At 41.5% G+C, this 14,667-nt stretch overlaps 2 protein-coding genes across 2 annotated transcripts in view; one reads left to right on the plus strand and one right to left on the minus strand.

The window, feature by feature from the left end:
• LOC139204980 (dolichyl-diphosphooligosaccharide--protein glycosyltransferase subunit STT3B-like) overlaps positions 1-11,004 on the plus strand; it is a 55,631-nt gene extending 44,627 nt beyond the window's left edge. Inside the window, exons 9-16 of the mRNA XM_070835031.1 lie at positions 691-845; positions 2,360-2,571; positions 4,838-5,025; positions 6,101-6,272; positions 6,922-7,095; positions 7,361-7,474; positions 7,616-7,825; positions 8,300-11,004. Of these exons, the coding sequence (XP_070691132.1) occupies positions 691-845; positions 2,360-2,571; positions 4,838-5,025; positions 6,101-6,272; positions 6,922-7,095; positions 7,361-7,474; positions 7,616-7,825; positions 8,300-8,380 (1,306 nt within the window). The 3' untranslated portion in view covers positions 8,381-11,004. The remainder of the gene's footprint in view (positions 1-690; positions 846-2,359; positions 2,572-4,837; positions 5,026-6,100; positions 6,273-6,921; positions 7,096-7,360; positions 7,475-7,615; positions 7,826-8,299) is intronic.
• Positions 11,005-11,063: 59 nt separating this feature from the next.
• Positions 11,064-14,578, minus strand: kiaa1143 (KIAA1143 ortholog). Its single transcript, XM_070836194.1, has 3 exons — positions 14,410-14,578; positions 13,865-14,009; positions 11,064-13,627 (listed from the first exon to the last, which is right to left on the minus strand). Exons 1-3 carry the CDS (start codon positions 14,521-14,523, stop codon positions 13,389-13,391), a joined length of 498 nt encoding a protein of 165 aa, XP_070692295.1. The 5' UTR covers positions 14,524-14,578; the 3' UTR covers positions 11,064-13,388.
• Between the last annotated feature and the right edge of the window lie 89 nt (positions 14,579-14,667).

Consider the following 14,667-nt stretch of genomic DNA (forward strand, 5'->3'; position numbering starts at 1 on the left):
CAAATAATGATTTTTTTTTCTTGGTCAGGGATGAAAATTGTTGCCCATTTTTACAAAAGCAGATTATTTTCCTTTAATTTTTCTATCAACATTCAGTCCGAACAAACAGACAAATCAAATGCACACCAACTACTGTAGCTTTGCCTTTGTCTTTGTCTAGCTGCCAACATGTTCTTATGGTCCAACGGTGAGTCAGTTGTTCAGGCCCATCATAAAATCCTGAACAGATAATACTCCCTCCCCCCCCCCCCAGATCTGGGCCAACAGAGAGCTGTACTAAAACCCTCACGAGGGCATGTGCACATATGTTTGTATGTTTGTGCACACGCCTGAGTATTTTTTTTTAAGGACATTTAGATTTGCTGCAGTGCAGTAAAAGTAATGAGGTCATCATTGGACCCAAGGTAACTGACATCAGCCAAACCTGAATGTCTTAGTTACCCCACTCTGAAAAACATCTCACAGCCTTATTATCAGCTGGAGCGGCTCATTTTAGAAAGAGTCAAGTGGGAACGAAAGGGAGTAAAATGAACTATTATGCTTTTTATCTGTAGGAAAGGGGTTGTTTGACACTAATAATACATTCACGGTTTAATTCTGTCCTCATAGAGACCTCCTTTTTCTCTTCTTTTGTCTAATGGTATTTCTCTGTGGTGTCTCACTTCTCTCTGTCTTCCATGTTACCCACAGCTATGCCAAGATCCACATTCCCATTATAGCATCAGTATCTGAGCACCAGCCCACCACCTGGGTGTCCTTCTTCTTTGACCTTCACATCCTCGTCTGCACCTTCCCAGCAGGCCTCTGGTTCTGCATTAAGAACATCAACGATGAGCGTGTCTTTGGTAAGGAACAGTACCTTTTTCTTTAAAAACACCGTTATTGGCGAAGGTCCCAGTTGTCCTTAAAAGACGATGATCCAGTATTGAAGGAGTGGTAATGGAGGCAGTGTTTACTGATGAGTGTTAATGGAATTGTTGTGGTGGAAGTGGAGACAGTGAGCTTTAAAGTAGCATCGGTATCAATAAAAAAGTGCCCACAATAACAAGGGAGCGGACTTTCCCCTTTAATTATGGCTTTTATGTAGTTGTGAAACTTCGCCGCTGGCTTGATGAATACTTTCCTCTGTTTGTATCTGTGGCAACTTTGTGTTTTGGACTTTTATCAAACAAGTTCTTTATTATGAAAAGCCCTGTATAAATAATATAGAGCTGACAGTATATCCTGCTTTGATAACATATTGGACATTATACATGTGAGTGTGAAAGTTCATTCCTCACCGTAGACAGCAACACAAAACTTTAACACAAACGTTTCTACTCAAGGTCCACTTACTAGCAGGTATTTTTGTTACTGATCAATTGATTATTTTCTTGATTAATTGTTTGGACTATTAAAACATTACAGAACATCCCAGAGCCCAAGGTGACCTCATCAGATGTCTTGGTTTGTTCGACAAATAGTCCAAAACCCAAACGTATTAGTTTTATTATAATGCAGTCCAACAAAAAATAATCACATTAATTTGAAAGTAAAATATGCACGTGCATGTGAACTGTTGTGAGCCTCACTGGAAGTTTAATTAGTATCTATAACATCAATAAACATGTCAGCGAAGTGAAAAATATACATGCACGGTGAGATGATAACAAAATACAGTGTAGAATATTTACCATGATGAACTACTGAACATGAAGAAGTGTGTTGTGGTCAAGTCTGTTTTATGAACATTACATTCATTTTAGATTGGATTGCATCACTAATTCATCAGAAAAGCAAACCATTATATCAGTTCAGCACACACACACACACACACCTATGACACATCTGCAGTGAACTAGAATTGTCCAATAACATCAGGTTCGGTCTCTGCTCACCAACATGAAGTCCAGTGTTGCACTGCCCTCCCTTGGCTGCCTCGTACGGCTCTCTTTTTTTTTTAATTTGTTTTTTCTGCTGCACTCTTCTTCTTTTTTTTTGGTTTTTAGTGTTCACCTCCATCTTGCTCTCGATCTGTTGCCTCCTACTCATGTCACTGAGACTCTTTGATCTCAGTTGAGCAGAAAGCACTCCGTTAATACAGTCACACATACACAGACAAACACATTCGGGTTTCCACCCTGTTTTCAGATCTACACTAAGCAGGTAGTATTAGTACAAAGGAGAAGCATTCAGGGATTTCAAGTCACCGTGCGACAACAGAATACAGAGGCTGTGACTTGACAGCATTAAATTAAAGTAAATTGAATAAATTAAGTTATATTTAAAATGAAATCAGACTCATTAAGCTTGAATTATAACACCCTAGTCACCTGTAATCTCCTCTCGTCTTCCTCTTTCACTGCTTTTCTCACACCAGTGGCCTTGTACGCCATCAGCGCTGTATATTTTGCCGGCGTAATGGTGCGTTTGATGCTGACTCTGACACCGGTGGTGTGCATGCTGTCGGCGGTGGCCTTCTCCAGCGTCTTTGAACACTACCTGGGAGACGACATGAAGAGGCAGAGCCCGCCCGCAGAAGACAGCAGCGACGAGGATGACAGGAAGAACGCTGGAAACCTCTATGACAAGGTTAGCGGTCATGAGTGTGGGTCATCACTCTGTCACCTCTGTCGTTTACGATCAGCCCTGCCGTTTGATTTACACTAAACTATCTCATGTGTTGCTGCATAGAATTGTTGTCTCTGTAGATTGATGTTGATGTTATGGGGATGAAAACCAAGCCTAGTGGTAGCTTTATTCCTATTTCAAAAGTGATGCTGTTATGTGACTAATGTCTCGTAATACAGTAAAGTTTTGTCTAATAAGTTTTACATTTCCAAAACTTGACAAGATGATTTTGTTTTTTCCTATCAAAAGTCAGAACAAGTGCAAAAACCCTTCAATTACAAAAAATACAGTATAAATATCATGTATAGCCTGGATACCCAAAGCCAAACAGAATATTTGTCAACATTTTCATATTAACAGGGGATCAGATGAAAGGAGTCATTCTTAGTGACAAACCTACAGAGAGCAATTTATGGAATCAGATTTGTGTCAAAAGTTTCAAGCAAAACTTATTAAAAGTCAATCAGAATAAATGGATTTGAGAGAGAAAAAAATGAACTATTATAACCTTCAAATTAAAAAATGTCTCTTGAAAACAAATAACTCTTTTTATTTTGTTCAAGGATGTAGTTAAACTCTCGTCCTCTCTCTCTCTTTTGGTTACGCTTCTGGCTTTTTCGTTTGCGCTGCCAGATTCCTTGTTTGAGTTTTGACACAAACCTGTCGCGTGGGCGGGCTCTTTCAAGGGACCCGGAGGTTGTTCCCCTGTTTGCTTGAATTGACTCCTGGGGATCTATAAAGTTTTTTTTTAACTTTTTCTAATCATCAAGCGGGAGAAAGAATCTTTCATTCGCCATGCAAGGCATGCATGAAGAGGAAGCATAGGGGGGCGTACCCCCCTATGCTTCCTCTTCATGCATGCCTTGCCTGGCGAATATTGATCAAAAACTCAACAGCCAAAAGAGAGAGAGGGTGAGAGCAAAACTATATCCTTGAACAAAATAAAATACAGTTATTTGTTTTCAAGAGACATTTTTTATTTTGAAGGTTATAATTTTTAGCTTGAGTTCATTTTTTCTCTCTCTCAAATCCATTTATTCTGATTGACTTTTAATAAGTTTTGCTTGAAACTTTTGACACAAATCTGATTCCATAGCAATTCACCACAGCTCTGTTTTAGCATCTTTCAGCTCGTTGTTTTGGTTTTACAGCCCACAAGTTTACTGACTTGCTTCAGTGAACCTGCTCGTATTAGTCCTGGTAAACTGATTCAGCACCTGCTCCCTAAACGGCCGACAAAGTTAGCGATTTGCATTTGGCAGCTAATGAGTCAGATATTTTTCTCAGGAGTTTCTTGAAGCCACAACAGAGCGAGTAAGAGACTGAAAATGAGTCACGTGTCAAGCAAAGGGACGGACACGGCTCCTCGTGAATGCTAAAGTTGCTCCATGTGTACTGGATGTGTAAACTGTAACACATTAGAGACAACAACTTTATATCTTAGTAATACGTCAGTGCAGCATTTAGAAGTTGATCTGGTGCCCTTGAGTTGCCAAAAAAATCCATTAACAATAAAAGCTGCTTCACAGTAAGTAAAGTAAATTTATTTTTTCCAAAAATCTTGAAGACCTTGCCTCAGAGTACACTAGTCATCTCGTGAATATTTAGCTTCCCTTTTCAGTTTGTAGTTATGTCTTTTATGATAAAAGTTTTTCTTCTCTAATTAGCAAAAAGCCACAATAGTCTGACTTTCTTTGAAAATGAAGGCAAACCAGTAAATAACTCACCAAGCGTAACTGTTTGTGGATTCTTGGTCAGTTTAATCCACCTTCTGATATAATTCAACATAATTGAAGCAAACACATAACATCCCAAGTATAACCATTACTAACTATATTTTTGATGCACTTCTCTTCAAGGATGGACCTTATAATAATAAAAAACAGTTCTGGTGTTTGTGATAAAACATAAAATCAAGCTGTAGTGCATTACTATTCTTCTCCTCCTTCCTCTGGGAAACCAAATGGCACTGCTGTCCAGTGTTTTTGTCATCCTTCTGCTGCTTGTCCTCCAAATCAATATAATGCATTACCAACCTATCGCAGGTCTCCCAAGAGCTCACCATAAAACAGCTACAACACTTAATTGTCTGTCTGAGAATTCTCTCAATGGAGGCAATTAACAGTCCTCTGGTATATCATCAGCTTGTTTTTACAGCGTTCCTGTCCTTTTAAGGTTTCACTAACCTTTACAAATGGTGTCCTGATGGTTTGTGCCGTCCCTGCAGGCCGGTAAGGTGCGTAAACACGTATCGGAGCAGGAGAAGGCCGAGGAGGGCCTGGGCCCCAACATCAAGTCCATAGTCACCATGCTGATGTTGATGCTGCTCATGATGTTCGCCGTCCACTGCACCTGGGTCACCAGCAACGCGTACTCCAGTCCCAGCGTGGTACTGGCATCATACAACCACGATGGGTGAGAGCAGCACAGCATTCCCCACACGCCACTTTAGAGTTTAAATATGGTGTTTCTGGATGACATCTGATCATCCCTCTCAGTTTGAACCTGTTCATGCCAAAGAGCTGCTGTATTATTCACAAAGAGGAGCAGTCAGTGAAACAGTTAGACCATCTGAGGACACTAAACCCTCTCACTAATGGGATTCATGTGAGGGTTTGCAGCTATGTAGACGGTCAGTTTACCTAAATTACAACAGTAATTTTCCCCTAGCCCTCGTGGTATGTAGCCCTGCAGATGGCTCTCAGCCTCTGAGATTCCTTTCTGCTCTCTTAACACAATGAGGTTTTATTTCTCAGCACTCCCAGCAATGAAAAATGACATCTGAAAAATTCAACAGTAACTTCTTTCCAGAAACTGTGTTCCCATTAATCCAAAGACCGTGTTGTCATCACTTTTCAGTGGAATTACTTTCTACTGAAGACGTATTCTCTTTCAGCGCTGTGAGCTTGGATGGATTATGAAACTGTGGGCCCTCGGACTCAGATATGTAACATGTCCCTCCTCCTACCTAGCAGCCGGTTTTGCATCTTTCTCCCGTTTGTCTTGTAGTTTGAAGCAAACTTTAAACTTCAGTTGTTGGTTTGTCCTGTTTATTTGAAGAGAGGCTGTATAAATCCTTTCCAAACCCTCCTGTGACAGCAGATCCACACTGGCACAATATAACAGACCTCCATCAAACAGAAACTGTAATGCAGCCTCTGTTTTCTTCAAGCAGAACAGTTTTGCTGCTGTCAAACTTTTTTAAATATGTGCTTTCTGTAGTGTATTAGAGGAAGGTAACAAAACTATAACAGATTATCAGATCAAACTTGGCATCAGCAGATATTTTATCATTGATATTACTGACTCAGCCATTCGAGTGTCCAACAAGAAATGCTTATAACGGTCACTTCCCATAGAGGCTGTTCAGCACACAGTCAATTCCAGCTATTACTGCATATATTTTAAGTGTTGGTCTAATATTCACAGTATCCACTGTACAAACACACACATTTATGACCGTGACGTCATCTATAACTTTCTCCTCCAGCTCGCGTAACATCCTGGATGACTTCAGGGAGGCCTACTATTGGCTGAGGCAGAACACAGACGAGCACGCCAGAGTGATGTCCTGGTGGGACTACGGCTACCAGATAGCAGGCATGGCCAACCGGACGACGCTGGTCGACAACAACACGTGGAACAACAGTCACATTGCACTGGTGAGAGCTGCTGTCACACTGCTAGATTGCACACTATATTAAAGGGGCACTCTGCCTAGTTTACACAAAGATTGCTTTACCGATACAGCACAGCCTGTATCAGTGTGAGCTGAAACTCACTATAAAGCTCCGTAAAGCCGAGCAGAGCTGCAGGTGACCTCTTTCCGCTGTTGCTGTAAGCTTGCATGTCCCTTCATACTCTTGACTGTTTCTTGTCTCCATTAACCATGGCTCCAAAGTTTAACAGCTCCTAGTTGAGTTTTTTCATTCACTGTTTAGAACTCAGTGTTGATGTGTTGCACCACCAAGTGGACGTAACGTTGTATTACTACACAGCTCATTACAGGGGACACTGGCCATGTCTTAACCTCCACTAACTTAGACTCAAGAGACACATTAAGAATATTAGACATGTTAAAAAAGGAGCAGCAAATGCTGAGACATCCTGACTATTATTCACTACTATGTGCTCCAAAAACACTAGAACACACATTTACCACAATGCAACTCGATGCCGTCTCTTTGTAAGACGCTTTTGTCTGGTAAAGAAAGCTCAAACACAGATGATACATGGTGACATGTTTTTTAGAAGTGAGTTCTCTTGAATAGAAATGACTTGTAAAGCTGCCGTGTCTTTGTGTTCCTACAGGTGGGCAAAGCCATGTCGTCCAATGAGACTGCAGCCTATGAAATCATGAGGTCACTGGATGTGGACTACGTCCTGATCATCTTTGGAGGTGTGATTGGCTACTCCGGCGATGACATCAACAAGTTCCTGTGGATGGTCCGCATCGCAGAGGGAGAGCACCCCAGGGACATCAGGGTGAGAGACACGTCACACTGACTGTATTTCAGCCACTTTAGAGGGTAACTTCTATCAAATAGAAGCAGAGCGTGCTGCAGCTGTTAAATATTTCCTGCAGAGATGGTGGATGTCTGCAAAGTGGAATTCGTTTGATGTTCTCTCTGAGGGGAAACATGGATAACCAAATGTGCTTTAAGTTGTTCGAACCATGATTGAATGTGTTTTGCAGCCTGAGTGTGTGGTTCACTTATTTCCCCCTCCATCTGTCTTCCTGTCCACCCAGGAAAGTGACTACTTCACCCCGCAGGGAGAGTTCAGAGTGGACAAAGCTGGTTCCCCCACCCTACTCAACTGCCTTATGTACAAAATGTCTTACTACCGCTTTGGGGAAATGCAGGTAAGTCTTCATAAATCATTCATTCTGCAGCGTAAGAGACAGAATGATTGGTTGTTATCAGAATGAGCTTGACGAAATAGTTTCAAATGGACAAATAAGATGTAGACACAAACATCTTCATTTGTCTTCATTTCTGTTAAGTTGGACTTCCGGACGCCACCAGGCTTTGACCGAACACGCAATGCTGAGATCGGCAACAAGGACATAAAGCTGAAGCACCTGGAGGAAGCCTTCACGTCGGAGCACTGGTTGGTCAGGATTTATAAGGTCAAAAAGCTGGAGAACAGAGACCGCGTAGAGCACAAGCTGCGAAGCACTGACACCACTAAGCAGAAGTACACCTCCAAAAAGGTGAGCTGGGCTCCGATAGCAACCTCATAACTATTATTCTTCTTATTATTATTCTCATTATTCATTAATCTGTCAAACATTTTGTTGATTAATCGATTAGTTGTTTGGTCCATGAAATGTGAATGATGTTGATGTTTGTTCCTCAAAGCCCAAAGTGTGGTCCTTTTTTTTTTATTTTTTTTATTCAGTTCTTTTCTGGCCCAGAGAATTAAAGAATCTAATTCACATTCGAGCTTCTTTCAGCCATAACAAGTGTACAAGTTAACTGTGTGTAATGTGGACGATCTAGTGCAATAGAAACAAAAACAAATACATTTTTCAGATATGATTTTAGGTAATAAGCAAACAGCATCCTAATTTTAACAGTAATATGTTGAAAGAAACAACATGTGCAACATTTATTTATTTTATTTAAGTGGTTTCTGAAGCTTCATCTTTTTACTTGGGTGTTTTTGGTGATGTTTACCTCTGCAGACGGCCAAGAGGAAGCGGGGATACATCAAGAACAAGCTCTCCCTCAAGAAGGGCAAGAAACTGACCAAGAAATCTTTATAGAAGTCCACCACCAACAGAGGCACATTGTGGACAGGAGAGAGGGGAAATCTTTAACACAAAACTTTCAACAAAAACAGCAACAGTAAAATCCACCAATCGAGATGAGTAGGGAGCACCAGAGGTTCTCCAGAGCCCTGTCATCCTGCGAGTCTTCACCTGGAGGTCCGGGCTGGAAATGTTACCATCACCTAGGAGAACGCGTTGAACCCCAGCTGACCTTTGACCTGATAAGCGGGCTGAAGGAGGCGGAGAGCAGGAGATGCTGGTTAGTCCGAGATCCTCCCCACGCTGGTTTTAACCTGAGGAACTGTGACCTTTCGACCTGCTTTTCTTTTTGTACTTGAACGTGACGGAGAGAGCGAGAGAGATTAGTTGTGCTTCATCCAGGGACTGAGCTCTTGCATCGTTCAGATGGAAATGACACCCCGTAGAGTTTGCAGAAGATAGACCACTGTTCTTCCATGTCCCCAATTCATTCAACCTAAGGCCAGTTCGAAGTGAGGCAGAGCGATGTCAGTATGACTGAAATGGTGTCTTCCCCTTGTTGGAGTTCATTCAACTCCTGGTAAAGAGTCACTATGATGGAAAAGGAGAGAAACAGAGAAAGTATCTGCCCACCACCCTGATGTTGGAACATCCTCAGTAGTTCATTTCTGTGTGTTTCATCTCCCTCACATTCTCCTTAGATTCCGTTTCTAGCAGGAGCACATGTGCCAACAAGGAGAAGCCATCACTCTTCATACAGCCTCATTCTGCTGCGCTGACAGGACGTATCGCTTTAGAACCAGACTGCACAGGCTGCTTAAAGGAAAACTCCCGTTTATTAACTTGGTCTATTTGTTTCCATAGTTTAGGTCCCTCATAAAAATTAAGTTGTGACTCGCTGAGACCTCAGAACACAGTAACATCAGTAAAGAAGACAGAAACACAACAAACCTCCAGGTTAGACAAAGATAATTGGAAGAGGAAACAGTCAAATAACCAATAAACGTCCATAGTAATTTAGACTTCCTGGTTCAGCTTTGCTCCACTGTACTTGCCGTAGTTGTGCGGGCACAGTTGAAGGAATAGTAACAATTACAGATGCACTCACTGTCAGTTTTACGTCAAATTGAAGCCTTGTGATGAGTGAGGTTCAGATCGTGTTCCCAGATCTCAGCAAGCACTTAAATTACTACAAGATCGTCTGAAATGACAGAAGTGACGGCTAAAACTATGAAAATAAGCCCCAAGCTGTGATAAACCAGAATTCTCCTTTAAGCTGTGTGTGTTCTTCCTATCAGGCCTGGAAGAGGCCATCAGCTGCAGCTCAGTGGGAACAACATATTAACATATCTTTGTATAAGATGCTTTAGGGAAGCCAGGCCATGAACCCAGGTCTCCGGCCGACGCTGGTTAACAAATGAATATGTTGCTCACGCTGTCCAGCAGAATCCATCTCAGTCTGTAAGCAGCATGAAAGCCACGTGGGTAAGTGCGGCAGGAAACAGGATGTGTCCCCGAGGGAGTGCGTGCACATGTATTTCTGAGAGTGAGGCGGTGAAATGCATGTGTGCGCACTCTGTTTTTCATCATTACTCTGGCTGCAGGCTCGCTGCACAGCCGGGTTTTCCTGAAAGTTAATTGGAGTAAAGAGTAATATTGAGTGAAATTGATGGGGCCCATGTACTCTCTTTGTGTTGCTTTTTGCTAACAGAGGGCATCTGTCATGTCTGCCAGCGTGATTATCAGAAGCTAGTAGAAGTGTAGCGCTCATTTGCTCAAATTTGAAGCCCCTTTCAGCTGTTGCTTCCCAGGAGCATTTAAAACACGCTTCCAGTATAAAACAAAGTAACAGCGGTGCACACGCAGCTGCAGAGTTCCTCCACACAACCTGCTGCCAGCGCGTCATGTGTTCACCAGATTCCCTCTGATCTCGTGTCAAATGTAGATCCCAGACTCCCTTCACAGGTACAGTAACGGCATCAAACACTCTCTGCTCCCACTGTTCATTCCCTCGTGAATTTAGAGAAAATGTCTTTGAGCTGTCAGCAGGAGGAAGCTTTGTGCTTCCACTCAAGGGAAGGGGACTTTCAGAGGGTTAGAACAGTACACCCTAGTGCTTCTGTGTAAGAGGGTGAATCTACACTTCTGTCCTGCAACCGATGGCATAAAAGTGGTTATTTCTTACAACGCACGTGATCCATTCTGATTTGAGAGCGTAATCCGTTCCCTCTGTCAACCACTTTCCTTATCATTTAATCCGCCTTATTCTTGTTTCTTGAGGACACTCCGAGAAACGCGTCCATCCTGCGTGAGCCGACTTTTCTGTTGTGAGGTTTTGTCAGAAGATCACCAAATCCAGGTGGAGAGGATAGCATTGGCCTTAACAGAAGAAAAAAAAAAAAAAAAAAAAAAAAAATCCAAAAACCATATCGTTTCCAGAGCTTGACAGTCAATGAGTGTATTTATTACATGGACGATGGAGGCTGCGATGACTAAAGCGAGCGTAGCGTCCGATCACGAAATGCAAGGATTTTATTTCGTTTGATTTTCTAAAGTCAAGGTTTCTTCCATCAATTGTAATGATCTGGATGCAGGTGTGAGAATGAAACATGCCTTTTTGAATAAAGAGGTTGAAATAACACTGTTTTAATTTCTTTCAATGCAAGTTGTCATTAACATACTGACTGCATTCTCTTTATTTTATTAAGCGGACATAAATCACCAAACAAACACAGAACACAACAAAGTCACAGGAAAATAACCCACAATAATAAACACAAATGACACATCAGCAGGCCCAACAACCTAAATACACCTTAAAGGATATAAAAAACATTAAAAAAAGAAATGATCCTTCATCACATATACAAATATTATTACATGAATAACTTAACAGCCTCTCAGAATAACTCCAGAAACAGCCCAAAGCAAAAGTCAGTCAATTTCTACACCAAATGTTCCTTTTATTTTAATACAAAGTTCCCAGCAGCAAACCTTCCCCACCCTTCTAAATGTTTTATCATCATCATTTGTGTTTGCAGTCTATTCTTCCACAGTAAAATTATTATTGATTTATAAAAAGGAATCAGAACCAGCAGCTTTCCAACAAAATAATCACAGCAGTAATAGAACTGTAACATCACTTAATATTATTGGTTTGTTTGCATTATGTGCATTAAGTCATCTCAACCAAATTCTTTATCTTTGCTTACTGGATATTTAAAATGCAGTTTTCTCACACGGTTGGTGTTTAGTGCCACTTTACACTGTAGAGCCTCATTAATGTTTGGCAGCTTCGCCATTAAACAGCCGATTCGTTCTTTTACTACGTGTCGGCTTCAAAACGAAAGGAGACGTACAACACGTGATGTAATCTACGCGGAAGCCTCACGTGGTGCAAACTAAACTGTTTACGTCCGCGGCTCTCTGAAGCACTCTGAGGCAAAGTATGAAACTATGTGAAAACAATGAGCTTACAATGCAGGATGTTGTACAGCTGATTTAATGTTTTATATTTCAAATGTTACAGACACGACCACATCCTCTGAAAAACGCACAATAAAAAAAGAAAATCCACATTTAAAAAGAATCATACAACTGCATTAACAAGAATGCATTGTTTCCAAATAAACTTATTACAGCTCCTTTGCCGAAGCTAGAATATATTCATACATTCAAGACATCGTTGAATGTATTAAAAATCCTACAATGAGCACTTTCACGGTACTTGCAGACACACACACAGTTCTGATGCCACCACAGAGATACAAATGAGCAGCTGTAGAGGAGTCGAACACAAAGCAACAACAGGATCTTAAAATGTACGCGAGGCAGGTGTTTCACCCCCTAATGACTTCTGAATGTACAAACCGGGAGCTACGGGGACGAGAGGGTGACCGACCTGTAACTCAGCACCTTGTTTTTGGATGGAAAAGATTGCTTTATTATTTCCTAAAGTGGAACACACCAACAATAGTCACCAAAAAATAGTCATCAAAAGATTGGCACTGTTTGGATTCCACCAGGAGAGATTTCAAAATCTGTTGTTTTTTGTCAAATGTAAAAAATAAAAAGTCAATTTTTTTCCTTTTAATTTGCCTTTTTCTAAAAAGGTTGCTGAAATAATTGCAATACGGCTGAAATTCTGCAAAAAATCTAACCAAGGATTTAATTCACCAATGATCAACCGAGCTGGTTTTGTACCCGTTGCTGCCAGATTCCAACGTGTCAGATTAAGTTGCATAGTTTGCGCGCAATTGAGTTCTTTTTCAGCACCTTCAAACAGCAAAAGCACAGCTTCAGCCTCGCTCCTGTGTTTGTGACTGCAGAAGTGTGTGCACAGTGTGCGCTCTGACTTCTAAACCAACTACTGCTGATGTTCTCCCGTCGTGTGTTTAATGAAAAAGAACATCTACACACAGTCACACTGGTGGTGTTCAGTTTTTAGCCCATTAACTACAAATCTCTAAAATGTTCCATTACTGTGACTGTTTTTAAATGTTCCAAGATTTTTCTATGGGTTTCCATTTCAGTTCTTCAGGTCAAATGTAATTGTATATACTGATGGTACAATCAGATTTAGTTTGATGGTATGTAGATGACAAATACAGGCCTGAAGGTCGATTTAAAGAAAATAAGTGCAATTTCAATCATTATTGCAATATTGTCACAATTACTTATTGTCCTCAAATCATTCAGTCCCGGTGGTTCCTGCTCTCTCTCATCCCTCTACTGCCGCACAGCCATAATGGAAGTTTGAAAAAAAACAATCAAGTTGATTTTCACCATTTACTGACATGAATAAACAGTCGTCAGTAATATCGAATGTCAGCAGTTTGTAGTCGGTGGGCTAAGACATGCAAAAATACTGGTACTGTCCTTTAATGAAATCTACAGAACAGACACACTGTGGATGAGCTCCAGACAGTCTGTTCATTTGTCAAGATTATGAAACATGTTATTACTAATGCTCAAATGCCACTTTGATTCCTCTCTGTCTCAGTGGTTAATGACAATCTTACATTTAGTCCTCCTCGTCCTCCTCGTCCCCTCCAAATGACAGGAGGCTGTTATTTTTTACTTTCTTTCCAGACTTCACCTCCTTCTTCTCTTCCTCCTCCTTCTCCTTCTCCTTCTCCTTCTCTCCTCCGTCACTCTTCTTCTTTTTGCTGGAGCTGGCGGTGATGCCCTGGAATTTGTCTGAGGATGAGCGCTTGGCTGGTTTCTTGAACAGGATTTTACCATCAGCAGGAGGTTTATCGTCTGTGGACAAGAGGGGCGTTCAGGATTGATTCAAACAGAACACTTCAGCGTGCAAAGGCAGGGGGGAGGTTTCGGTCCAGATGATTGATTATTGCCATGGCAACACAACATCATTTTAATTTCATTTGAAATGATCTCACCGACCCTACGTCAGCGGTGATGTAATTAAAACTGGAGAACTGGATTACAACATTATCAAGAGAAAGAAAAATCCGGTTCCTGCTCATTCAGTCTTACCTCCAGGACCTCCTGTACGCGTTCCGTCCTTGGTCTTCTTCACTTCCTCTGCGGTCAGATCTCCACTTTTCAGGACCACAATTTGGGGTAACTCGTCCTCTCGATCACTCCCGCTGTCATCATCCAGTGTTGGCATCACCTGGCGCTGAGAAGAGAGAGGAGAGACGGCGAGGTTTACTTCACAAGAAGCACCAGCAGGCAAGAGAACTGACCCTGTGTTACACCGTATTTGGTGACCCATCTCTTTCTGTGCCCTGCCCTCGTTACCTAAACCTAATCAGTACTGTTTGGTGCATCTCTCCGGGTTAAAGTGGGTCAGTTTACCGCAGTGGATGATGGTTTAAATGAACGGATCGGAGTCCAAAGCGGAGTTAGAAGTGTCTTGTTTCATTGATAGTGAATTGTTCAGGGTATCGTTAAAATTTAGCAAAATGTAACAACGTAACATAAAGCTGCTAAAGATGGAAGCTAACGGTATCTGTTTAAGGTTTGGGCTACTAGCTTACACAGCTAGCCAAACCACCAGACAATAGTTAGCTACATACCTTAGTATCAACAGTCGGCCCTTCTTTGTAACCAATATCATTTTTAAACTTCTTCAAAAAAGACGGTTCCGTTGGTTTCACCCATGAAACGCCGCTGGCTTTGTTTTTATTCATTGTAAAGGAAAAACGGGCCTAAAGATGTTTCGTTAATCACGGGAGTCGCACCAAAACAAAACATACGTCACTAAGATGCGCCGGCACGAGTCACGTGATTTCAGGAGCTACTGTGACTGGCGGATGTGAGGGAGGGAAGTCAGT

The sequence above is a fragment of the Pempheris klunzingeri genome, chromosome 8, assembly GCF_042242105.1.
Source record: "Pempheris klunzingeri isolate RE-2024b chromosome 8, fPemKlu1.hap1, whole genome shotgun sequence".
NCBI lineage: Eukaryota > Metazoa > Chordata > Actinopteri > Acropomatiformes > Pempheridae > Pempheris > Pempheris klunzingeri.